Source organism: Bactrocera neohumeralis, chromosome 4 (assembly GCF_024586455.1).
Source record: "Bactrocera neohumeralis isolate Rockhampton chromosome 4, APGP_CSIRO_Bneo_wtdbg2-racon-allhic-juicebox.fasta_v2, whole genome shotgun sequence".
Lineage (NCBI taxonomy): Eukaryota > Metazoa > Arthropoda > Insecta > Diptera > Tephritidae > Bactrocera > Bactrocera neohumeralis.
In genome coordinates, this window is record NC_065921.1 from 50,661,536 (window position 1) to 50,688,595 (window position 27,060).

The following is a 27,060-nucleotide window of genomic DNA, read 5'->3' on the forward strand; positions in this document are numbered from 1 at the left end:
ATATTGCGAAACCTCTGAATGCTTGTTGACTTTTACTTACGTGTGAAAAAGTATGCAGGCGCTTGAGTTGTGAAAGGGGCTGTGAGAATAAAAACGCGTACAGGTTTCCCGCAGCGGTACAGCACAGCATGACTATGTATGTATGTATGTATGTCCATCACACTATGCGTGCCGGCTAAAAATAATGCACTTGACTACTTCACGATAGCACCCTTTGAATTAGAGTCGTGTGATTGGTGCGGACTATAGGGGGTTGTTTTGTTCATAACTGTGATTTGTTTCATTCTATGATTCTGGGTTTTATTCCAATTAAAGTTTTTCAAAAGTAGTCAAGAATATCTTTTTTGGCAACCTAAGTTTAGAGAAGCCATAGTATGCTCCCTAGCTTCTTGGGATGCAATAGCCGCTTGTGGGTTTTTTATATGATTGAACTTCAAATACTGAACCGGCATACCAATTTATTCGAATCACTCACGCGGTGTTTCTCTTTGCAGCTCTTGATATGTGGAATTACTTCACAACTTTTACTCTCTTAGTTTACGGCACGTGCAGTTCAGACTACGCTCACTGTGCGATTTATAGCGCATACTCAGTATGCAGTACGAATACTTCAAAGAGAATATAGCTTTGTTTTTGAAGCATTCAAGAAGGTTGCACAAGATTTTCCAAACATATGCTATAACATTATGTTTACGTTATTCAAAGGATACGCACATATCCTTTGAAGTATACCTGGTATTTATTCCCAATACGAATTGTGAATTTTTAGTGGGCGATCAAATTATTTACATTATTTATTTGAGTATATTAAATTATTTGAATGTAAATAACGGAATAAAAAAATATTTATCGTAATATCGTCATTGTTCGGAGTCGCGGAAATGGTTTCGGTGTTTATTCGTCTGAGCCCGGTGTCCGGTGAAAATTCTATAGCGTTATCATCATTATAAAAGATAGTGACCATTAAAAATTGCAAGTACAACAACATGTCGCGTCGTAAACAGGCAAAACCGCGTGCATTTCTTAAACGTAAGTAGGTTGGCTATACTACACAATTATTCATAGGTATATAACTACATATGTATATACTTGTAATTACATAAAGTTAATCAGTTATATAATAACATACATATATTCAAAGTAAACTTCATAACTAAATCATTGTGATCACCGTGTATGAAATGCACATACATACGCGAATAAACTAAGGCCTGCTTTTCCAGTCCAGAGCTGTAATATAGACGTCAAGAACGTCTTAGCCGTTATATTTATTTACGAACAAGCAGGAAATTCCTTCTGATAACGCCACACAATTTCCCATCAAACTGCATTTTTATAGTTAATATGTGGTTTGTGCGACATCAGCAACCTTAACTAATTTTTGTTTTAGAAGAACACTTTGGCGGCAGCCATGTAAAAGATATTAGGCATCACAAGCGAATACCTTTCGACTTGGGAATGCAGTGTTAGTGTACGGTGCTGATGAAAATCATATATACGAACAACCTTACTCAATTTATTAGCAATATAATTCATGCATATAATGCACATGCATATTTGTTTTTATTCAACTTCGTAGTCGATGCACTTTTGGCGCAAAACGTCCTCCTATTGTGGCTAGCCATGCACCCATTCCAAGTGTCCCTTGCACCTTTTATTTTTGCTCTTTCTCGTCCTGACTTTCGGCTAGAGTGAGAGTAGATTATGGTGTGTGGTGGAATGACAGGCACATGCACGTATTTCAGTTGCTCATACGCCACTGAGCGCAGCGATTTCCCATGTGGCGCGCACACTCACTCGATCCAATATCACAATAACAGCAACAAGGCTATATAAAACTTTATGTTTTGTTCGTATAGCAGCTCGCCTTCCTCATCGCCGGAGGCATTACTATCGCCTCAATTTTGTTGTTGTGTATTTGTTGTATACACTCTACTTGTTGTCGGCCCGTAACGCAGCAGAGCGGCGCATCGAGGACGGTAAAACACAGAAAACCCATCGTTGGTATTTCTCTTGGGAGCTGTCAAACCCAAGGGACTTCCCCAGAGGATTAGATCGGTTTGGACTGCGCAGGAATGGTTGGGGTAGACTTTCGTTTTAATTCAGCCAGTTCAGTGTGACTTGTTTCGTTTACTTTCAGTTATCTTGCAAATTTTGGAACGTACATATGCATTCGTGTTAGTGAGTAATAATACAGTGAAACTTTTTTGAAAATCTCTCTGCTCTGCACAATAACATACTATCAGTAATAAAGATATTACTGGTTTTGAGATTGTTAAGTGCGGTCATGAACGCAATTGGTTGCAGGTTTTCTCCAATATTGTCCCTTACGAAACTGCAAAATATGTAACGATGCTTCCATTTGCCCCATCCTAAGGAATAACTTATAGGAAACTCGACAGCAGCATTACAAGAATGTACCTGCAATAACGATTTCAAAATAGTTTAAGTCCTGTCTCCAATTTCTCTATTCCATACACAACTACATATTTAATGGCGTCAACTTTGACTAAAAATTTCTAGCAATACATACATATGTATGTAGATGTAATTACTAATGGAATAACAAACCCCGGTCCTTTGGAAAAACAAAATGAGATCTTAAAGTTGTATCAAACTTTTCAGCCTCTAATAGTGCTGTAATCGTCAGACATAAGATCCTATCAAATATATAATTTATATTGGTTAGTCGAAAAAGTCTTTCGTATTTTGTGACCACCAAAATGGTACACATATAATAACAAATTTTAAATATAAAAAAAAAATAAGTTAAAATTTGTTAGCTATTATTTTCGGTCTCGAGATAGATTTTGAAATTGTCATCAATCTCTTCTTTAAGCTATCTCCAAACACATATGTTAGAATATGTATATACTATATATACATACATACATATTCATAACTAGAATTTTCTGACTGAATTGAACTATTATATTTCATATTTCTTTTATGTTTTTAGAATAACAATTTTGTTGTAGATCAAGACAAGCGATAAAATTTATTCCATGTGCGTGCCAAAGTATAGACGCCATAATTTTGCCAGCTGACTTCCGTTCTTCCTCCTCCAGAATTTCGTTTATCTCCTTCAGTTCAATTCAATAACTGTAGATTAGAATGCGTGGAACCAAGTTTCTCCTGGTGTTACTTTTTGGCGTCCACTGGATTCATAGGTAAACCACTTATGAATGGTATTATCATTAGAGCTTTTTCATCAAAAAAATTTTTGATTAGCAGACAAAATTCCTTTATGCCTTTTTTGCATATACCAGGTATGAATCTTTTCATGGTTGGGTCTTACTAAAGATATATGTTTTGAAGTTATAGAATCATATGGACATCATTATATAACACTATCAGTGCCCGTCACATAGTCCGTTTATGTCTATCTGCCAGCGAAAGTCCTATTAAAATCGTTTCAGAGATAAGCCGGAACAGACATACAGATAAGAATTTAAAAAAATGTTCCTTTGGTACATTGAATGCTATATGAAATATTAAAAAAAAAACATATTTCTGTTCTTGTTATTTATGTGAAACTTTTTCAATGATCACTGACATATTTTAAAACTAAGCCAAAAATCCTTGCTGGAGTTGTTTTTTATATAGGTAGATAGATCTTAACCCATAAATGCGATATAATTGTTTGATTCGCTCCAATATACATATGATTATGTATTGGTCCTTGTGCATCAATTTGTTTATAAATATGCATACAATTGTATTTATATATCCTCCGCCCGTATTTATTTATGTTCATAAATATTTCGATCTTCTAATAAGGAGTAAGAATACTTTTGTATTTTATTTCTAATTGAACTGAAAAAGTTACTTTCTCTCTGCCTAACTTTTTTTTTTTAAATTGGGCTAAGCCATTCCCAGTCGTAGCAATATATGCATTTTACAATTTGTTCAATCTTTCATCGATATATAATTATTCAGAATTTTTTTTTTTCAAAATTTATCAATACCCTACCCGTTGCTTGCTGGGTTATCGTTTCTGTTCATATGTATGTATTAAGTCAACACATATGAATGGGCCATTATAAAGTTGAGCTGTTGTTTTGATCAGGGGGAGGGTACATGCTTAGTGGTCATTTGGGACCAGCTTGAACAACACCAGTCGCGGTTCTGATGGGGGAAAAGGGGGTTATAACGGCATATACTTTCGCGTTCCTTACAAGCGTGTAAACTTAATATTGTTGTTATTGTGAGAAATATAATGAATGGCTTACAATCCTCTTCTCGCCATCCTGCGTTGCTACTCTTGCCTATTATATACATGTGTATGAATGTATTTTCTTTATCAAATGTAGTACAACGGTATTAGTAACAGTCATAAAAGTGCACCTTTGCTTTAGAACACCTCATATTTGCCGCTTTTGCCGCAACTAACTGCGTCGGCGGTCATGGTGGCCAACAGTAAAATGAATGAATGAACGAATGGGAACAAGACGCTTAAAATCGTTGTTGCTACCGTGGACCACGGCTGTTGGCATCCAGAGCAAACGACAGTAATAAAGGCAACAACAACAAGTTTGGTGCGGGCTAGTGAGTGACTGAGTGCGAAATGCACTCTGGGGGGCTTTAAACTAAAATGAAAATCGCTTGCATATGTACATATGGGCGCTTGAACCCCAATGTATCCACCACCAATATGCGCTCCCGTACATCTCATATGAACATATTTATCCAGATATATAGTATACATATATACATACTTAAACCTTTACCTTGTGGAAAAATGGAGAATATATATGCCTTTGTACTGCTCGCTTATTCTGTAGCCGTATATATATATATATGTATATATATATACAAATATGTACTTATCTGATTATATATGTACCGCAATTGCTTAAATACTGACCAACCAAATATACATATATATTTCCCTACTCATATAAAAATGTGAAGAGCGATCATTTCTTAAACAAGTTTTACATATGTAACTGTTCCAATGTCATCGTGGTTAAGTGCTGCATAACACATATACTATGAATAAGTTTACAAAGTTCGTATTAGACCCCAATTCTAAACAAGTAAGTAAGGGCTAAATTCGGGTGTAAATGAACATTTTATACTCTTAAATTTATACTCAATCAGTTTTATCTATTTGATCAAATACTATTAACATGCCACATACTAATTAAATGCTACCTGGGGATCATTAAGCAACCTCACATATACTCACCAATCTAAGTGGATCAATCTACCCGAATGCTCGAAAATTCTATTATTAGTTATTGTTTAGCATTGAACTCAGTGGCGGATCCAGAAAATTTTTTTGGGGGGTGTTTTACGAAAAGTTTCATTAACGTATTTTTAATATACGTATAGCAGTTCCCTCGCGAAGATTCAGTTATTATAGGACACGTTTTGTCTTGTGAACAAAAATGGGTTTAAGGATAGTTGAATTGCGAAAAATCATATTATACTGTTGAAAAGAATGAGGCATACTATCGCATTGCTTTTTATATTCCCTTTTTTGATACTTACATACATTGCTTATTTGAAAAGCCGCTTTCTTGACCACAGATCAGTGTTAGAAATTTTTTATGTATTTTTCCCAAAGTACGAATTTGACGCTAAAAAAACTCGAGAAATATTTTCTTTTTATGAAAGGGTGATTAACTGTTCAGAACAAAACTTTCCTGCGGAGATGAAAATGTGGAAACAGCGAACTTCAGGCACACATTTTCGGAATGCTCTCGAAGCTTTAGAAGCAGTGAACAAAACGTCTTTTGGTAATGTTTTCAAGATTTTACGCATATTGGCGTTATTGCCTGTTTCAATAGCATCACCGGAAAGAAGGTTTTCAAGTTTAAAGAGAATTAAAACCTATTTACGAAATACGACAGGTCAAGATAAGCTTAATGGTCTAGCATCAATGAATATTCATAGGGATATTGATCTGCCAGTTGATGAAATACTAGAAGAATTCTTTGAAAAACCAACAAAAGTATAACATGGAATGTGAGATCCCGTGTAATCCTCAATTAATCACTGAGCTTCAGCGATACTGCTTATATAAATGTAGAGAAAGTTCGAATTATATGAATAACAACAAAAATCTTGTAACTTATTATAATTGCTTATAATTTTATGTGATTTTTTTGATCAATAACCTCATTCCAAACCCATATCAACAAACATATATTCTCTGAGTTTAGGGGGTGTTTTAACACCAAAAACCCTCCTCGTGGATCCGCCACTGATTGAACTAAACACTCAAAACAAACCTGTTTAAATGACGTACATATTACATTTGCACCACAATAAAACGACGATTCAATTGATATCTATTTTAGGTCAGTTATTTATTTGGTACACTCCAACTACCATCCAATTAATTTGAAGGACAACTACCTTTAATCTTATGCTTAACTCAAACTTATATCCAAAAATAGTATGTAAGCGAACTGAGAAAGTAATAATGTTGTTATTGCATACGGACGGGACAATGGTTTGACCAAAGAACAGTAAAATCGTATGATATGCCAAAGCTAAAACGCATCACCTAATAATGTTGAATCCAGTTGTTCTTGTACACTGCACAAAGGTCTGACCCAAACAACGGCAGAAATGCCGACTCTAAAATGCGTCACCCGATAATGGTGTTGCCAAATAGGGCAGCGTGTACCTGGTTATGCCAAATTCCACAGTATAAATCATTTAAATTAAGTGAACTTATTATTAATCGTTAACAGTTATAAAAGGTTTAGGTCAAGTTTTTACTCGATAAGTAAAACACGCTCTGCTACCTGCGATGTAAAGTCACCCGAAGTTCAAAAATTTTTGTATTACATAGCATAAGTATATGAGAGCTAAGGGAAGCATTGACTCGAATTAATCCATTTTTGACACACAGATATGCCATTGTCAGGTAGGCTTATCACTGATTTTCAATTTTATATCTCACATTTTGACCGATATTTTCGCTAAAAACTCACCTATAGATAATAATTCAAATAATCTGAATCAAAGGGCTTGAACAGTTTTTGTTGGATTTTGACAATTTTTGATCTTAAGAAGGCATACTAACTGGTGATCCAATAGATGTACTTTTTTTCAATAGCCTTTTTTGACAGTTTACGCGTAAGTCGTGTCAAGCTGTCATGCTATTTTTATTAATTATTGTTTGGCATTTTATCAAACCGTTTAACTTTATTACGAAAATTCACATTATGTAAAGAATGTGTTTTGCGCGGCTCGGTCAACTTATGGTCTACATAATCGGCCAACTGAGCGTACTATTCGCAACACCATCACCCATTCTGTTACCCAGCATTCATTATTGGAATTGAATATTAACCGAATATACCATGTCCAGCACGCAGTGAAGCCGCAGCTGAGAGTGTACACGAGTACCGTGGAGAGTCGATTCGGCGCCGTTCGCAGTAACTTGAACCGTTATTGTGCCATGATAACCGACTATTTGATTGAAGCTCGTGATCTCAGCGATATTTGATTTCAACAAGACAGCGCTACTTCCCACACATCGCATTTTGAGAGAACACTTCGGTGAGCAGAAAATTTAACGTTTTGGCCCGATCGATTCGCGATCAAGATCGTGTGTTGAAGTTTTTCTTGTGGGAATATGAAAGTTTCAAGTTAATGCGGACTATTCCGCTTCGATTTATGCTCGAACGAGTCATCGAAAATTAGACTCAACGGATGGACTATCTGAGACGTAGCCGCAGCCAATAGTTGAAAAAGATAAGAGATAATGTTCTTTTGAACAATAAGAAACCTTCCCCATTAATTCATTAAAGTTTCTGTGTTTTTTACTCAAAAAAGTAGGCACTATAAAGGTACTATTTGCGCAAAGTTTTGTCCCGTTATCTTAATTGCTTCTTGATTTAATATTAATCGTATGTAGTATTGGCAAAATAGATAAGATCGGGTCGATACTACCCTCAACTCCCATATACTGTATATCTATAATTATTTTCGTTTAGCTAACAAATCTTATGTCGAAAATGCCGGCCAATGTATGAGTTATATACTATAGATATGTACATATACATATATATACACTATATATATGTATATAATTGCTGGGCTTTGATTCTTGCAAGATGCAAGAGTTAAAATGTTGATTGCACCAGAACGGAAGATATAAACGAATCAATCAGATTATTTACCATATATACATATAATATATATACAAATACTGGTGGACAACCTACCAAATATGTATATATGTATATATGTACGCATATAACTTTCAATTTAATGCATAAATAATGGTTTTCTTTTCAATTGACCTTATACTTGTATGTATGTAGTTATAAACAAAATAATCCACACAAAAAGTTTTAATCGGTACTTGAAATGTTTGCACACGAATTTTTTAATTTTAGTTAATACAACTTCATTGACAAATCATATTACGAAACTATAAGGAAATCAGCCGGTGTACGGTAACCTCTCTGGCTTGTTTTAATATTTTTCCGACAAATCTAACACTACACATTAGGTCTTCATTCAGCTGACCAACTAAAACATTTACCAACTAAAACATTTAACTAAAAGTGAAAATTAAAGAAGCCAATATAATTATATTTAATATGATCGTAAAAGATCTGGTGCAGTTTGAAATATTTCAATATACTCATGCTAGTACTGTATTGTACATTCTCAAAACGCCAATAACCGATGACGTATAAAGTACTATAACTGAGCACTAAATTAAGGCATACAACTCTAATTTGGACCAAGGGCACCTTTTAGGAAGTGTGCCCCAGTCCTCTAATAGGTTTAATGTACACATCGGGGTGTAATGGGGTATAGTGATGCTTCCTGATAAACAGTTCAGTCGTAGGCCAAATCCTCGCCGCACACCCCGGGAACTTGTGGAACTGAAGTCACGGTTAAAAGAGAGAAAGCTTCAGCTTTCTAAAAATTAAATTATTGTGTTTTCATTTGTCATTTTTACCGTTTACAATAGTAAAACTGATCTAAAATATACATTGGAACCGATCACCTTTGATTCTTGCCAGAAGATTAATTGTAGAGCCAAATATTTCTATAGTCGAATTACCCCGGAAAGTTTTGTTTATCAGAGTACTTACCATGAAGTGATTTAAGCCAAATTTGCACGCATTACTTGTAGTGGCTGTAGTGCCAAAACACTAGCACAGTAGATTTTCAAACGCGTCTTTGGAAACCCCTTCAAAATTATTCGCAATGAACAGAAACAGGTTGTAATCACTTGGTGCCAGGTTAAGACTATAAGGCGGATGCATAAGAATATCCCAAGCAAGCTCTCTTATCGCTGTATGTGACGTCGCGTTGACCTGATGGAAAATAATTCCTCTATTACTGACCAAAGTGGCCCATTTCTGTTTAATTGTTCCCTTCAGATGATCCAAATATTGACTGCACAAGTTCGAACGCCCGGCTTCCAAGTCAACAATCTAAGTACTCACTTGACGGACTCCATTGTTTTAACGATATTCTCCACCAGAGCATGGAGCGTCTTTGGCATTAAAATTTCTGAAACGGAATCAACGAAATCAAAAGTGCGTATGACTCGCTGTCGCAGTATCACTCGCTGTCGCAGTATCAGGACCATATATCTAACTCTCATTTTCAATCGCACTTTACAACCTGAGATATAGATTACTTAAGGCATCTATTGGGAAAATAATAGATTTGTACACTTGTTCTTTAATAATTCTAATTGATTAAATGAATATTGGCGTCGACACTATTTAATATTTGTAGTTAGCAATATATGTATATAATATGTAAAAGGAATAAAATACAATGGCGGTTATATCATTTATACTTACATGTGTATTTACTTATGCACATACAATTATCAATGTGTCTATTGTTATCAGTATTATTAACTAACTAATCTTAATTTCATTTTTTGATGATTCTTTTTATTATTTAATTAGTTGGCGAAGATCCGGATAAATGTTCTAATCTTGAGCTTTTGGAACCAAATGCTAAAAAACGTGAAGGTAACAGAACAGCTAATTTGGAAAAACAAATGAAATCTGAATTCACCGAAACACCTAAACAGCAATGTGATCAAAAATTAAACTCAGCATCAGCAATTAAACTAAAAATAAAAGTATCTCATGAGACTTCAGCAGTATACGCTAAATACGAACGTAAGTTTAACTAAACTACTACTAACTTGTGAACTAACTCTTACAAAAGCATAAATCGAACTTATTAATCAAAGCAAATGTCTGATACAAAGCAACTCTGTCATTCCTCGGCGCCCCTACGAGTTTGGGAAATAAAAGTTTTCTACCAGCCACTGCGGTGTCTTTCAAACAGAGGTGTCTTGACATCAAGGTAGCATAGATTTTCTACTTCGAACCGCAGGCCTTTTCAGAGAGCTCTCCAATAGCAGAGCGCCAATGCTCACCATGAATTCGCTCACAGTCGTTCAAAGTTAGACACACAATTCTAATTTAATTATTAATAGCGTCAAGTTGCTTTCTTACTTGTTTGAGTGCCTGAATATTTAGGAATTGTAAACATTTTAACTGGGTAATATAGTGAAGCTAGTAATCATGTTGCACGTAAATTTTTAAATGAGTGGGAAAGAAGACGAGGCGAAATATTTAGACATTTGATGTCCTACCCTAACTTGAGCTGAAGTTATTTTACCCTGAACAGGGTATATTAAGTTTGTCACCAAGTTTGTAACACCCAGAAGGAAGCGTCGGAGACCCTATAAAGTATATAAATAAATGATCAGTATGTTGAGCTGAGTCGATTTAGCCATGTCCGCCTGTCTGTCTGTCCGTCTGTATATATACGAACTGGTCCCTCAGTTTTTAAGATATCATTTTGAAAATTTGCAACAGTCATTTTCTCTTCAAGAAGCTGCTCATTTGTCGGAACTGCCGATACCGGACCACTATAACATATAGCTGCCTTATAAACTGGACGATCGGAATCAAGTTCTTGTATGGAAAACTTTCACATTTGACAATGTATCTTCATGAAATTTGGTATAGATTATTTTCTAAGGCAACAATGTAATCTCCGAAGAAATTGTTCAGATCGGTTAACCATAGCATATAGCTACCTTACAAACTGAACGATCGGAATCTAGTGCTGGTATGGAAAACTTTTGCATTTGACAATGTATCTTCACGAAATTTGACATGGATTACTGCTTAAGATTATAATATAATCTCCGAAAAATTGTTTAGATCGGATTACTATAGCGTATAGCTTCCATACAAACTGAACACATAGTTACTAAAAGAAATGCACCGGTGAAGGGTATGTTAGCTTCGGTGTACCTGAAGTTAACGTTTTCTTGTTCTTTCTTGAATTGAAAAATCTTCTTGTTCTATTTTATATATTATAAATATAGTATATGGATCATTCCATCTAAAATTTACATTGAAACATTTTTTCCAGCAAAACTTTCTTTTGTTTGCTTAATGCGGCAAACTAATGGAGACGTATTTTGTTATTTCGACTCAATTCGAACTATTTTGGAGTTATGATTTTTCAAAATGGAAAAATCTCAGAATTATACGTTCATTGATCGTATTAACGAAATATTTAGCTAACTTAGGCTTCTTTTCTATAATGCAACGCGACGGAACATACATAAAAAGATACATATACATGTCCATATAAGCTTATACATACCTAACAAATGTATACATTCATGGTCACCGCCTTCTTATAGTTGACAAATGATTGTCATAGTAAAGCGGAACCCAGCGTATCAATGCGTATTGTGTTGGATGTGTCCTTCTTGGCTTATATTTATGTTCGTTATGGCCCGATTGGGTAAGGCCTACCTCGTGTTTAATAAAGAAAATATTCCTCTGTGTCCAGACAATGGCACTTGGGTGGCATAAGTTGAAACGCAGCAGCAACATGTAACATAACGTTTGTAACGACCGCCACAGGAGCAAGTTGACATTAAAGGCGTACAACTTGCGGCAATACACATAACAAGGCTTATGTAGTACGCTTGTATGTATGCGTATAGCTTCATTTATTGCCACTATGGCATTTGTGCTAGCAAGTGTAAAACAAATGATTGTGTTCTCTTTTTTGATTTAAAAATTACAGAAGTGCGTTTGCATATGACAACAGCTCTTCGCTTTTCTCTCTGTGTCGTTTACGTGTGCTAAAAGCATCCAGAGAAATCTATACGATCTATGTGAGAACATTGACATAAAGAGTTATGTATGTATATGAATATACTTATCTTCACTGTGCAGTTATTTTCAGTATAGTAAGTAAATCATATTACATTAAGCAGTGTTGGAAATAATGTGTTAAAAAATTATTGAATTAACATTTGAAGTAATTTTTATATTCAATAATTCCGAAAACCTTAGTTTAACTAACAATTTTTAATTCATCTCATTTGCTTAATTTATTGTGTTGATAGCAGAAGAATATGTCGATGTATCTTTGTGTCCTTTGGGTTATACTAACACATACCAGTACAATTTGAGAACTGTGTGCAAATAATACAATATATGAGCCAACAGTGTATAAGACCTCTGGGTGTTGCATAATTTTCTGAAGGGACATGTGAATAGGATACATTTCGAGTTCTGAAAATTCACTTTGTAATAATTAAGTAATTCGCAATACATCTGAAGATATGTACATATATTCCAATAACGAATATGTTTATATTAACAATTATATGAATGAGAACAATCCTTGACGTCTTGTAATTAAATTCTGTTTATATCAACAGTCAAAGACAAAGCTTCGAATACACCAACAAAACCCCATTTTTTATTGAAATAAAGCATCTTAACACAAACGAAGGTGTTTATTTATAGTAAATTATTTACCAACATTGAAACCCAAATAAACGCACCGCACGTGTTCTGCAAATTCTGTAGGTAGCCATTATATTCTTTGATTTAGCAACATATGTATTGAACTACCCCGCAGGTTTGGTAAATAAATGGTTGGGGTATTATGCTGTTTGTCACCTCTATAGGCCGCCACAATCACCAGATTTGTACCCGATTAAGGATGTTTGGGAACTATTGGTAATGCATCTTCAACTAGCAAACAATCTAAGTCAATTTTATTTTTCTTATTTAAGTTTAATTTAGTAACAATATGAAACACTATGTAATATATTTAAACTTTTGTATCGAGTAATTTTACATTTTTGATGAGACGTTATCTACGCGACATCGAGATTTTGTTTAAAATAAATTGTTAGTTAATTACCTACTATAAATAAACTGCATTTTTACATTTGCGTTAAAATGCTTTATTTCAAAAATATTATTGTTGTTCATTAATTAAGAAATTAAAATAGCAGTGGGAATTATTCAGGTTAGGTGTAATTATACTGATCATTTCCTTGAGTTTTTTTTTAACACAGAAAATTAAAATTCAGAAAATTTATGTTAAATAAGGTCTCAGTCAACTTCAATACCCTGGTAGTAAAATTCTCTGAAATTTTATAACAGGTGTGCTAATGGAAATAAAAGTACAAATATAAATGTCTTCACTGTTGTCCCGTTTCGGCAATTGCCCTGTGTCACTGTATTCGTATGCGTGTAAACGTAGATTTATTCTAATGGGTATAGCGCTGATGCGAATAAATGCTTGATACACATATGTATGTACATATGTATGTATAAACTGCAGTAAAACAACTAGTTTTCATAAGGTTACAACTAGTATGAACCACAACACGAACTAGCATTCGCACTGTATTTTTCTTTCTTATGAGTAACTGGTAAATTTTACTTATGTAATAATGTCTCACGAGACATAAATTCGATTAAGAATATATCAGGAATAGAAATTAAAAAAAATTAATTCGATTATTGATTCGAGATCAAATAAGGATGTCCTATTGCCTATATATTTCATATGTTTGCCTAACTTTTCTCTAATTACGAACTAATATACATATTTTCTGACAAATTTGACATTTTACTGCAGGGTGAGTTTAATTGTGGGTGGCCAGACATCCATGCAAAACTTCGCATTAGAACCAGCAAAAGTGACAGACACATGTATATACACAGTTATGGAAAAAACAATGGGGTCACCCATTCAGCGCTTGGATATAGAATATACTTAAATTCATTATTTATTTCGGGCCGCGGTCAGACATAAAAAAACGTAGCATCTCTTTTGCAGGATCAGGTATCATACAGAGTTTAATTTTTCCATTATTTTTTACATACATACATATGTCCATTTTAAAGGCATAAGTCAGCATTGGTACATTTTGCAATGATCATCCATATTTTTTCAATATTCTGCCCCTCACATTTGCTGCATATTCTTTAGAGGATTAGGAATGGGTGTTATTTTTATAAGGTCAAAATCAAGGTTGCGATATTTTTCCCGATGTTGTGATTAAAAATTAAAAATTTTGTCTGTGAAAATTTTATTTTTTAATATGACTGAAGAAGGCAAACGCAATAAAATATTAATTCAAAACAATTTCTTTTTTTAATTCTTTATTATATGCTTAGGGCAAAATTTTTCTTATTTATTTTCCTATGAGGCAGTTCGGGGTAAAAATTATTCGGTATGCCGGATTAAATTTTTTTATTTTTTAATAACGCTCTTGCAAATGTGATCAACATATACTTATCTCTGGATTTTTATGACGACTCCTTTTTTTGGAATGGAACTTTTTTTGAAATGACGCATTAGAAACAAAATTTTGGGAACGCCCAATTATTTCAGCAATCTTTTTTTTCAATAATTCCAATCCTTGTGGAAATGAACTGCAATACAATTATAATTAACATACTTACCTTATCTTTTTTTGTACGAATCGCTTCGGGTTTCTTTTAGCTGTTCCTAACTCAGCACTTTTAAGAACTCTGATACTCATCAATAAGTAATATCCCTAAAACACTCAGTAGTTCCCATCCAAAGATCCCAAAAATTTTAATTAAATTTACACATAAAAAAGTTATCCTATGTTATTGGCTATAGCTGTATATATACATACTAATACACCTCAGTTAATGTGCATGCTTGTGCGACGGTTTTTGCTTGCATTTGTGCTTTCGGTGTACATCTTGCGAGATGATTTTCTCCTTCACTTTTCTTGTATGTTCACTTCTTTCGCAACCACATGGAAGTTGCTCATTTTGTCATTATTATTCCGTTGGGTATAAAATATTAAACAAAAATAAGTTATCATATTTTCTTAACATATTTTTATTCTCTTTCCACTTGTCATAGCTGCAACTTGTTACATTTTACATAAATAGGTCTGTAACGTTTAATATATTAATATCATTAGAAAAGTAAAAAAAATCTATAGCAAATCTTGAAATAAAGAGACATAAATTTCATTTCTATCCAATTAATACTGCTCTTATAATGATATAATATTTTTATACTCTCGCAACAAAGTTGATAAGGAGAGTATTATAATTTTGTTCACATAACGGTTGCTTGTAAGTCCTAAAACTAAAAGAGTTAGATATAGGGTTATATATACCAAAGTGATCAGGGTGACGAGTAGAGTTGAAATCCGGATGTATGTCTGTCCGTCTGTCCGTCTGTCCGTCCGTCCGTCCGTGCAAGTTGTAACTTGAGTAAAAATTGAGATGTCATGATGAAACTTGGTACACGTATTTGCCGGATCCATAAGAAGGTTAAGTTCGAAGATGGAGAAAATCGGCCCACTGCCACGCCCACAAAATGGCTAAAACCGAAAACCTATAAAGTGTCATAACCAAGCCATAAATAAAGATATTAAAGTGAAATTTGGCACAAAACATCGCATTAGGGAGTGGCATATTTGGACGTAATTTTTTTGAAAAAGTGGGCGTGGCCCCGCCCCCTACTAAGTTTTCTGTACATATCCCGGAAAATACTATAGCTATGTCAACCAAACTCTGTAGAGTCGTTTCCTTCAGGCATTTCCATATACAGTTCAAAAATGGAAGAAATCGGATAATAACACGCCCACCTCCCATACAAAGGTTATGTTGAAAATCACTAAAAGTGCGTTAACCGACTAACAAAAAACGTCAGAAACACTAAATTTTACGGAATGGCAGAAGGAAGCTGCACCCAGCCTTTTTTTTAATTGAAAATGGGCGTGGTGTCGCCCATTTACGGACCAAAAACCATATCTCAGGAACAACTAATCTAATTAATTTTACAGCAAAATAAAAAAATATATAAATGACGGATAATGAAATATCGATTATCACTTTATCATGCGAGAGTATAAAATGTTCGGTGATACCCGAACTTAGCTCTTCCTTACTTGTTTTAATTTTGTTTGTCCGTCTATCTATGTTCAGCGGATGACCGGTAACAGCTTGTGGGTCCATCGGACCAAGTTTCTAAAGTTGATACGGATAGCGCTTATTACTCCTATGGCTGTATTAAGTTAAAGTACTGTACTTATTTCTCACTAGCAATTAAAATCGTGATCACTGCGTTCACCCTTGGCCCCTATTCACTATCGCTTGGATATTGAAATAGTTTATTGTCAGTGTTCTGTCAAATATGAAGACCCACTTGCAATATAAAGCTGTTGGTACTTCAATGTCGAACATCAGTGGTCAGTTTTTAGAAAGCTCTTTAGATTGTTTAATAGATATTAAGAATGCTCTTCTAGTATAGTATAAAACTCGCAAATTACTATTTTCATTCGCTGAGTAGGGTAAATGAAGTTTGACACGCAGTTTGCAGCAAGCTAAAGGAAACGTCTGACACTCTATAAAATTTGTATATAAATGATCGGCGTGACGAGCTGAGTCGAGTTAGCCATGTCCGTCTGTCTGTCTATCTGTATGTACGCGAATAAGTCCCTTAGAAGCTCAATATATTGTTTCCATACAAAATGATCGATTAAAATCAAGTCCTTATACAGAAAACCTTTTCATTTAACAGTCTATCTTCACGAAATTGTCCATAGGATATTACTCAATGAACCGAATCTCCGAACATATTTCTTTGATCCGACCGCCATATCATTTATCTGTCAATCAAATTGACCGATCAAAATCCAGTTCTGTTATGAAACTTTTTTGTTCTGCAAAATATCTTCATGGAATTTGGCATGGATTATTGTCCAAGACATCGCTACAGTCCTCAAATGAATTGTTCAGATCAGACCGCTGTAGCACATAACTGCCATTCTTCATAAAATATACATATGCCTCGTGGCGTAAATGACTAGCAAAACGGGTTTCCGTTGGAATTAAACCGTTGATCAGTTACCATATGTTTATGCTTTTGCAACCTGTTGTTACAGTTTTGTTTATATATATATGTATGTATATATAAATAATCAGGATGATGAGACGAGTTGAATACCCAGTGCCTGTCTGTCTGTCCGTCCGTCCACCTATGTAATCTGTAACTTGAGTAAAAATTGAGATATCTTGATGAAACTTCTTATACGCGTTCTTTGACAAAAAGGAAGGATAGGTTAAAGTACATATGTATCTCTAAAACCGCTCAAGCTAAATTATCTCAAAATAAATTCAGTAAGAACCTATACTGACAGTGTGAAAATGAATGAAGTTGGATCATAACAACGCTGACTCCCCATATAACGTTTCTGTTAAATACTACTAAAAGTACGATAACATAATAACTAACGACTACAGAGACATTAAGTTTTTACACAGAGATGGTATTAGACAGATTTATGAGAGTTGGTATGAAAATTGAACAATGAGCTTAGCATCGCCCTATTTTAGGTGAAATCACATATCTCGGGACCTGCTTGATCCATTTCAACCAAATTCGCTACATGACATTCCTATATAACAGGCTAACCGCTTGATGTGGTATGCTCAGCGAAACAAGTTCATATCACCGAATCAAGTCGCCTACAAAAAAGGTCAAGGCACGTTAGATGCTTTAATCCAATTAGACTACTTCATTACTAACGCTTTGTCCAGCAAAAACCACGTGTCCGTACTATCTCTGGACTTTCACAGAGCTTTCGACAAAATTGGAGCCCATATTATTATTCGACAACTTAGAAAATAGAAAATAGGCCAGAATAAGACACGTTTTATTACTAACTTTCTCACAAACAGAAAACTCAAAGTCAACGTAAATGGTTTTCTTTCTTCAACACTCTCGCTTTCTAATGGTACGCCGCAAGGCTCACCTCTTTCAGCCCTCCTTTTTATCATTGCTTTCGATGATATTAGTAGGATGATAAAAAATTACATAGGAGTTGAGCACCAGATCTATGCTGACGATGTCCTAATCGACACAAAAGTCTCTGATGTTAATTTAACTCAATCCTTATTTACTAATATACTCGCCAGAATTGAGTCTTGGTCACTGGAGTCTGGTGCTTCACTTTCCTTAGACAAAACACATATCCTTCATGTATGTAGGAAGCAAAATTGCAACGGTATTTCACTAACCCACAACCAAACTAACATCGAATGTAAAACACAGCTGAAAATACTAGGATTAATTTTTGACTCTAATTATAATTTTAATGCTCACTGTAAATATGTCAGAAACTCGTTAATGTCACGATTAAATATTGTTAAATATCTCTCGTCTAAGCATTCATTTATTCATCCGAACACACTAGTCAATGTTGTCAGAGCTTTGCTAACTTCAAAAATAGATTATGGGCTCCCCATCTATGGCAATTGCTCCAAAAGCAGTATCAACCTTTTAAATGCACCTTACCATTGCGCAATACGGCGAAGTCTCCGGGCCTTTCCAACCTCGCCAATAAAAACGATAATGGCTGAATCTGGTTTACCAACTATTCAAAATAAAATTATAGATTATTCGCTTCAAATTCTTGCGAAAACGGCTGAGAACACCAACCCATTACTAAATACAACTATCACCCATGCCACGAAAAAAAGAAAAATTCCAAGAATACAATCGGCTATTTCGAGATGCTTAAGTTTCGCTGCAGAAAATAATATTTTACGTAACGCAACACGCTAATTCACCACTCGACATCCTCCCTGTCTGATCAATGATAAAATACTACAGAATAAGCTTATGTTTTTGTCCAAGCAAAACACACCAAACGAAGTCTTTCAACAAACCTTTGCTGAACTGGAATCTAATTACACAAATAATGGATGGAAGTTATTGTTTACGGATGGCTCCAAGTCTATCGATTCCACTTCGTTAGCAGTTGTCACTGCCACAGGAGAAATTATTTGCAATTGGCTTCTTCCCTCAACGAGCTCTGTATTTACCGCTGAAGGATCTGCAATCCTTCATGCAGTTAATTACGCAAAAAAGACTAAAGGAAAGTTATTCATCTGTACAGACAGCAAATCGTGTATGTCTGCAATAACGTCTTCTTCCAATCGCAATCCCATAATAGAAGTTATCAGGGACGCGGTCATTGGTGCCCCTCAGAAAATCCAAGTAATGTGGATCCCTGGCCGTGCTGGTATTACAGGCAACCACTTTGCAGACCTCGCTGCGAAAAATGTAGCCAGGACTCCTGCCTTAACATACTACGTCTCATTCAAGCAAGACATTCTTAACCTTATTAAGCACAAAAGGCATCAAAACAAGTAAGGAAGGGCTAAGTTTGGGTGTCACCGAACATTTTATACTCTCGCAGGGTAAAGTGATAATCGAGATTTCATAATACGTCATTTACATATTTTTCAAATACCGTATTTTTGTAAAGTTTTATTCCGCTATCATCATTGGTTCCTAATGTATATACTCGTATTATACGGAGAAGGCATCAGATGGAATTCAAAATAGCGTTATATTGGAAGAAGGCGTGGTTGTGAACCGATTTTACCCATATTTCGTACATGTCATCAGGGTGTTAAGAAAATATTATATACCGAATTTCATTGAAATCGGTCTAGTAGCTCCTGAGGTATGGTTCTTGGTCCATAAGTGGGCGGCGCCACGCCCATTTTCAATTTTTAAAAAAAGCCTGGGTGCAGCTTCCTTCTGCCACTTCTTCCGTAAAATTTAGTGTTTCTGACGTTTTTTGTTAGTCGGTTAACGCACTTTTAGTGGTTTTGAACATAACCTTTGTATGGGAAGTGGGCGTGGTTATTATCCGATTTCTTCCATTTTTGAAATGTATATGGAAATACCTGAAGAAAACGACTCTGTAGACTTTGGTTGACATAGCTATAGTAGTTTCCGAGATATGTACAAAAAACTTAGTAGGGGGCGGGGCCACGCCCACTTTTCCAAAACAATTGCGTCCAAATATGCCCCTCCCTAATGCGATCCTTTGTGCCAAATTTCACTTTAATATCTTTATTTATGGCTTAGTTATGACATTTTATAGGTTTTCGGTTTCCGCCATTTTGTGGGCGTGGCAGTGGGCCGATTTTGCCCATCTTCGAACTTAACCTTCTTATGGAGCCAAGGAATACGTGTACCAAGTTTCATCATGATATCTCAATTTTTACTCAAGTTACAGCTTGCACGGACGGACGGACGGACAGACGGACGGACAGACAGACAGACAGACATCCGGATTTCGACTCTACTCGTCGCCCTGATCACTTTGGTATATATAACCCTATATCTGACTCTTTTAGTTTTAGGACTTACAAACAACCGTTTTGTGAACAAAACTATAATACTGTCGTTAGCAACATTGTTGCGAGAGTATAAAAACGCAAGCGAATGGACAACATTTAAACATCACTACGCGGTCCTAAACCCAGCCACAGTGGCGCACGCAGGAAAAAAATTTGGGGGGGGTTTTAGGTAAAAAGACAAGGTTTCATTATTTTATTCACAAATTGAAGTCTAATCTTCTTTTATTTTCAGCGTTCACTTGAAGCGACAGATATAGGGATTGTTGCTCCAATCTTTAAAAAACGATGCACTGTTTTGAAAATTTTTGCATCGCAACAATTCAACGCGTCTAAAAAAGTTTTGGATCTCTTTGTTTGATTTAACCAGTTCCTGAAAATATATTCAAAATTTTAGTTAGAAAATATAATCTGAAGAAAAGATTTTTAACCTTTTCCACATTCTAAATTCAGCGCGATCTTCTACATCAGCGGACCATTGCTTTTCTAAAACACGAACAGTCTCCTGCATCTCAATAACGTCAAGATTTATGCATTTATTTGGCAAAATGTTTTCAATTTTGGAAAGCAGCTCTCGATGTTTTAAAAATCGTTCATTGATTTGGTCCAAAAAATTATCTAAAAACGGTATATAAATTGATCTGCGGTAATATTCTTCCGGTTCGCATTCATAATTGTCGCGATTAGTTTGCCGTTTCGCCAAACGCGGAATTTTGATTTCTAAATCTAATTCTACGGCTATTGTTTTAACTGATTCAAAAATTAGTTTAAACGATTGTTCAGAATCCTTACGCATTTCACTAATTTCAGCATACAAATTATTTGCATAAGCAACGCAGCTGCTCAAAACACAGTCTATTTGCTGCAAACATAGGCTTATGTGTTTTGATAATGCAAAAATTGGCTTTAGTACGCACGTACGCACATAATTCATTTGTTCTATTCTCATTCACGCTCTAATCATTAGTGACAAGTGTTGCCGCGAGCTAGAAAAATTAAGTATATGTTGCCAAGCAAAAAAAGTATCAAAAAGTATCAAAAGCACAACCGTTGTTTTAAAAATTTTCATTTGAAAAACAAATAATAAGTAAAGTTGTGTATCTAATTCAGACCAGTTTTTTCTGGTTGTTTTTATTAAAAATATAGACATTTTAGTTAACACACTCAAGTATTTTTTTGCAAATAGCATAATTTTTTTTTAATTTAAATTTATTTCACAACAGTTTGCTCATGGAACGAAAACTGAAAGTCATAATAAATGAGTTTTTATTTTTCCTGTATTATGATTAACAATAAACTCTAAAAAAAATAATAGAAACCTTATTAGTGACTTTTCAGTTCAGAACTAATTTTCAAAAGAAGTCCATTTTCGACTCACAATTCCCCTTAAATCTAAAAAAAATCCAGTTAAGCAGTCACAGAGTTATAAGGCATCATCTCATTACTCATAACTCATTACTTTGAAGCAAATTAAAAAAATGTCTCTGTCCAGTTTATATTTTTCTGGGTTTTTTAATTGGCCTACATTCCCACAACTAATTTAATACTTTTAACACCCCAAAACCCCCCCCTGCGTTCGCCCCTGCCCAGCCAGAAATCGTATAATCTACTCGTCAACAGTTCCAACTAGCGCAATGAAGACATATACTCGATTAAGGATTGGACAAACTATCATAACACACGCCCACTTACTATCGGGTAAAAGCCCATCCATTTGCCCCTTTTGCGATGACACCGCTTCTATCAAACACTTACTCACACTCTGTCCGATGCTTCACCCAACAGCCCACAACTCTGGCAACATTGATCTCATAAAACTACTAAGTGAACCTTCAGAAAAAAACGTGATAATTGTATATAAATTCTTAAAAACCAACGTTTTGTTAAAATATATTTAAGCAACTTACATCTTTACTAACCCTTAGCAAATAGAATTTTTCACCTAGTTATAATTACAAGACGGCTGAAGGCCTCGTAGCCAGTGCTGCGTTTATGTATTTATATAGTAAAACTCTTTTTGTTATATGAATTATTATAAAAAAAAAAAAAAAAAAAAAATTTCAGAGCAAATTCTTTCTTATAATAATAATATATTTGTGTGTCAAAAATGGGAAGAATCAGATCAATACTTCCTTTCAATCAGATCAATACTTCCTTTAGCCCCCGTATACCAAATATAAAGAGCTTTGAAATTTTGAGAGACTTTATATCGCAAATATCGGTTAATATCCGAGTTATCTTAATATATTTGAGCGAGTGTGTGTTTACTAATAACAATGTATATTTGTGACTTAAATAGATAAAATTGGGCATGAACTTGACCTAGCCTATATATAACTAATGCCAAGATTTGCGAACAGCCGGCTGAGTTTAGTCTAAATGATTGGTGATGGTATGTGAGGAACCTTAATGAAACTTAGGGAGCATTTTGTTATTTTGTGCCTTTTAACTGTATGTATTGACTAAAGATACATACAATCCGGTCAATACTAACCCCTGTATACCTAATATAAAATCTTCAAACTTTCGTAAAAATTAACATACCGTGTAATATTGGATATAATATATGTACTATAGTTTAATGCCGAAAATATGGAAAATTGGTATACGAAGTACCCAAATTTCAATACAGTACTACATATAAATATTTTCGTTACTCTAACAAACCTTGTACCAAAAGTGGAGATCAGTGTATTAGTTTTATACTTCTGGTTGACGTTTTGCACCTTAAGATATTTCCCTGGCTTGGCTTTAAGACAAGAGTATGAAATATTCTGTTACCCCAGAAGAAAGCTCTTCCATACTTGCTTCAAATTATGTTATACATACATACTATATGTAGTTGCTATGGTAAATGTCTTGAAAAGTTTATAGCTTCGATGTAGGCGAAGTTAGAGTTTTTCATGTTTCTTTTATATTCTAAGTTGAGTATTTAAGTAAAGCTACGTTTTTTAATTGTTTGTGCTATGTTTAATACCTAATCCTTACGTATGTATCTAATCTACTTTGGAACTTACTTTAGTACGTTAGGCATCAAAATACATATTTTTACTTCCAGTTATTTCGAGTAGGGATCCTGAACGCGTGTCTATCAAATAATATAATAGTAATTTGTCGCTAAATTTTTGCGCCTACTTGTATGTAATTGTATGTAAATGTAAATTATATTGGAAAATCGTATGAATTAAAAATTTAATTTTAATCCCGAAATCAAGATTAAAACTTGACAAATTTTAATCGTTTAATGGCAAACTTGGGATTAACATTTTTGTCAATTCGCTATTTAGGAATATTAAAATATATTTTTAGTTTTTTAATCCGCTTCTTCTTCTTCTTCTTTATTGGCGTAGAAACCGCTTACGCGATTATAGCCGAGTTAACAACAGCGCGCCAGTCGTTTCTTCTTTTCGCTACGTGGCGCCAATTGGATATTCCAAGCAAAGCCAGGTCCTTCTCCATCTGGTCCTTCCAACGGAGTGGAGGTCTTCCTCTTCCTCTGCTTCCTTCGGCGGGTACTGCGTCGATACTTTCAGAACTGGGATGTTTTCGTCCATTCGGACAACATCACCTAGCTAGCGTAGCCGCTTTATTTTAAAACGTTGAACTATGTCAACATCGTCGTATATCTCATACAGCTCATCGTTCAATCGAATGCGATATTCGCGGTGGCCAACGCGCAAAGGGCCATAATTTTTCTCGAAAACTCTCAACGTCGACTCATCAGTTGTTGTCATCGTCCAAGTCTCTGCACCATATAGCAGGACGGGAATTATGAGTGACTTATAGAGTTTGATTTTTGTTCGTCGAGAGAGGACTTTACTCCTCAATTGCCTATTCAGTTCGAAGTAGCACCTGTTGGCAAGAGTTATCCTGCGTTGAATTTCCAGGCTGACATTGTTGGTGGTGTTTAACTAGTTCCAATATAGACAAAATTATCTACGACTTCAAAGTTATGACTGTCAACAGTGACGTGAGAGCCAAGTCGCGAGTGCAACAACTGATGACAGGAGATATTTCGTCTTCCCCTCGTTTACTGCCAGATCCATTTGCTTTGCTTCCTTGTCCAGTCTGGAAAAGCAGAACTAACGGCGCGGTGTTGATGCCGATGATATAGGTAGGCCGTCTGTTTTCTTTCCGCTGCAACACGGCCTCCTCGTCGTACCAGCTGTTCTTTTGGATTTCCTGAAAACAAATGGTTTCGTTTGCAACTGTACGTAAGGAGCTTGAAATGACGTTCCACAGTTCCCTTATACCGAGTTATTGACGAGTGACGATTCAGTCTATTCACGTAGTAACTCCATGCTAGAGATAAAGCGTATCCCTTCGCATAGTCAGCGATCACAAGGCTAATATCGCTGCCATACTATCGGGGTGGATAGTCAATTCTCTGAAGAGGGCTACGCTCCGGAGCAGTAGATCTACTATCTTTATGTGAACGCTTACTCAGACTCAGAAGTGAAAGAAAAAGTGTTAAATGATAAGCTTTTTCACTAGTTTTTAAAAATACAATTTAAAAAGTTTTTGTGGATGTACTAATTATGAACGAAATCAATGCAACATTTTCTTCGAGAAACACTATAAATCATTTAAAACATACATATCGTCACCTAAAATGCGAAATAATGTATCATAAAAAAATTCAATATTGAGTTTTTTATTGATTACGATTCTCGATTTCATATTACATATGTATGTATCACAAATTTTAAGCTTTTGCGATCAGAAATACCCAAGTTCGTTAAACAAATTAACGTATGATCGCTCATGTAAAAATAACAGAGTATTTTTTTATAACGAAGTTAGCATTGATTTATTATTATGTTCAATGTGCTTTGGTTAGTTTAGATTAGATGGCTGATTAAAGATCGAATGTGTACTACTATATGTAGTCCTTTGTGGGGTCATAGTTCGAACTATAAATTAGTAAAACGCTTAAAAGCAAATACAAATTTGCCAGGTGTTTAATTTTCATTCCAGTCAGCTCGATGAGATGTCTGAAGGTATGTGCCCCCAAGTGCATGAGTCTTGACCTCCCAAATGCGAGATAGTTCAGAAGGAAGTGCTAAGCTGTTTCCACCTCATCTTCTTCCATACAATTTCTGCAAAAGGCGCCTGGTAGGATTCCCTGCCTTACTGCGTGAACGCAAATAGACCAATGGACCGTTAAAAGCTTCAAAACTAGGGAGAGACTAATCTTACTGAGGATAATGAGATTACTAGGGCCAGCTATGCAGTAGTAGAATATAAGAGGATATGGGAGCACCCGGAGAGGGTGGGATAGATCTACGGATAGAAATTCCAGGGTGCCTTTCCTTGCTAGCTCATCAGCTTTACAATTGCCTGCGATTCGGCTGTGGCCTAGCACCCATACCAGTCTTATCACAAAGACACTAGATGTTATTGATAGCGAGGTTAGGCATTCTTCGACTAGTCCTGAACGTATTGTTAATGAGTTTAAGGTTAGTATCGCCGATCTGATATCTGATTGGATGGTCCCTCCTCAGAAGGAGGCAGCACTCCGGAGCAGTAAATCTAATTCTGCCTTAATGGTTGCAACCACGGCCTGGAAGACACTGCAATAGTCAAGAAGTCTGAAACTGGTGTTGATAGAGAGATTCTGGCAGTAGACCTTTCCACCAACCTTAACCACAAACTTTGACCCATCCGTGAAGAAGCTCACTGCCCCTCTCCTCCAAAGGCTTCTTCCCACCCACAACTCCCTTGCCGGTATATGGGTAGAGAAGGAACCGCTATTTTTATAGCTTGAAATAACTTAATTTTTTCTAGTACTTATGAGCACATTAATAATAAAAATAACATGAAATATGAAATCTTGTAGCTGTTTTTATTTAAAAATAATATATATATATATATATTAATACATTATAATATTAATATTAAAATTTTTCATTTTTATACAAATTTAGATTGATCATACGTTATTTTGTTTCAGAATTGAAAATTGTTTCGCTTTTCGAAGTTAGCCTCTAAAATTTAAATATTTTCTTTCTTTGCAATTTCTTGATTAGTTTTAGATGATACAAATAACCGTTATGTGAACAAAACTATTATAATCTGTAGCAATATGTTGCAAGAGTATAACAAAGCCAGCTTTGCGAAAAATAAAAATTTTGTGTTTTATAAAATACTAGTTTAATTTTTGGAAAATTGATATTGTTATGAATGCACGTGTTATGTTTGTTGGTGTCTATGGTATGTATTTACTATTGTAGAATTTTTAACGGTCAAAATAAAATGTTATGCATATTTTGGTAATGCGGCAAATGCTTGGGTAGCATTAACAATAATTATTACTAATGTCATTGGTAACACTTTTATTGTATTTATTGTGAATCAGATACTCCGATGGAAGACTTTTCGAAATCGAAAATTTATATGCCATTGGAAATACATTTAATACATTGTAATCTTTATTGATTAGAAAGGCAACTTTCGAGTGAATTTGATGAAAGAAGCAATTAACTGATAGTTGATGACATCCTATGTATAAAGTATTGCTCATCACTATCTAAAGACCAAAACTTTATTTGAAACTCCA

General features: G+C 35.0%; 1 protein-coding gene across 1 annotated transcript in view; it reads left to right on the forward strand.

Annotated features, from left to right (window-relative positions):
• The first annotated feature begins 719 nt into the window (after positions 1-719).
• Positions 720-27,060, forward strand: part of LOC126754497 (zinc finger protein 423 homolog) — a 113,090-nt gene continuing 86,749 nt past the window's right edge. The window contains exons 1-2 of the mRNA XM_050466516.1: positions 720-1,029; positions 9,909-10,127. Of these exons, the coding sequence (XP_050322473.1) occupies positions 987-1,029; positions 9,909-10,127 (262 nt within the window). The 5' untranslated portion in view covers positions 720-986. The remainder of the gene's footprint in view (positions 1,030-9,908; positions 10,128-27,060) is intronic.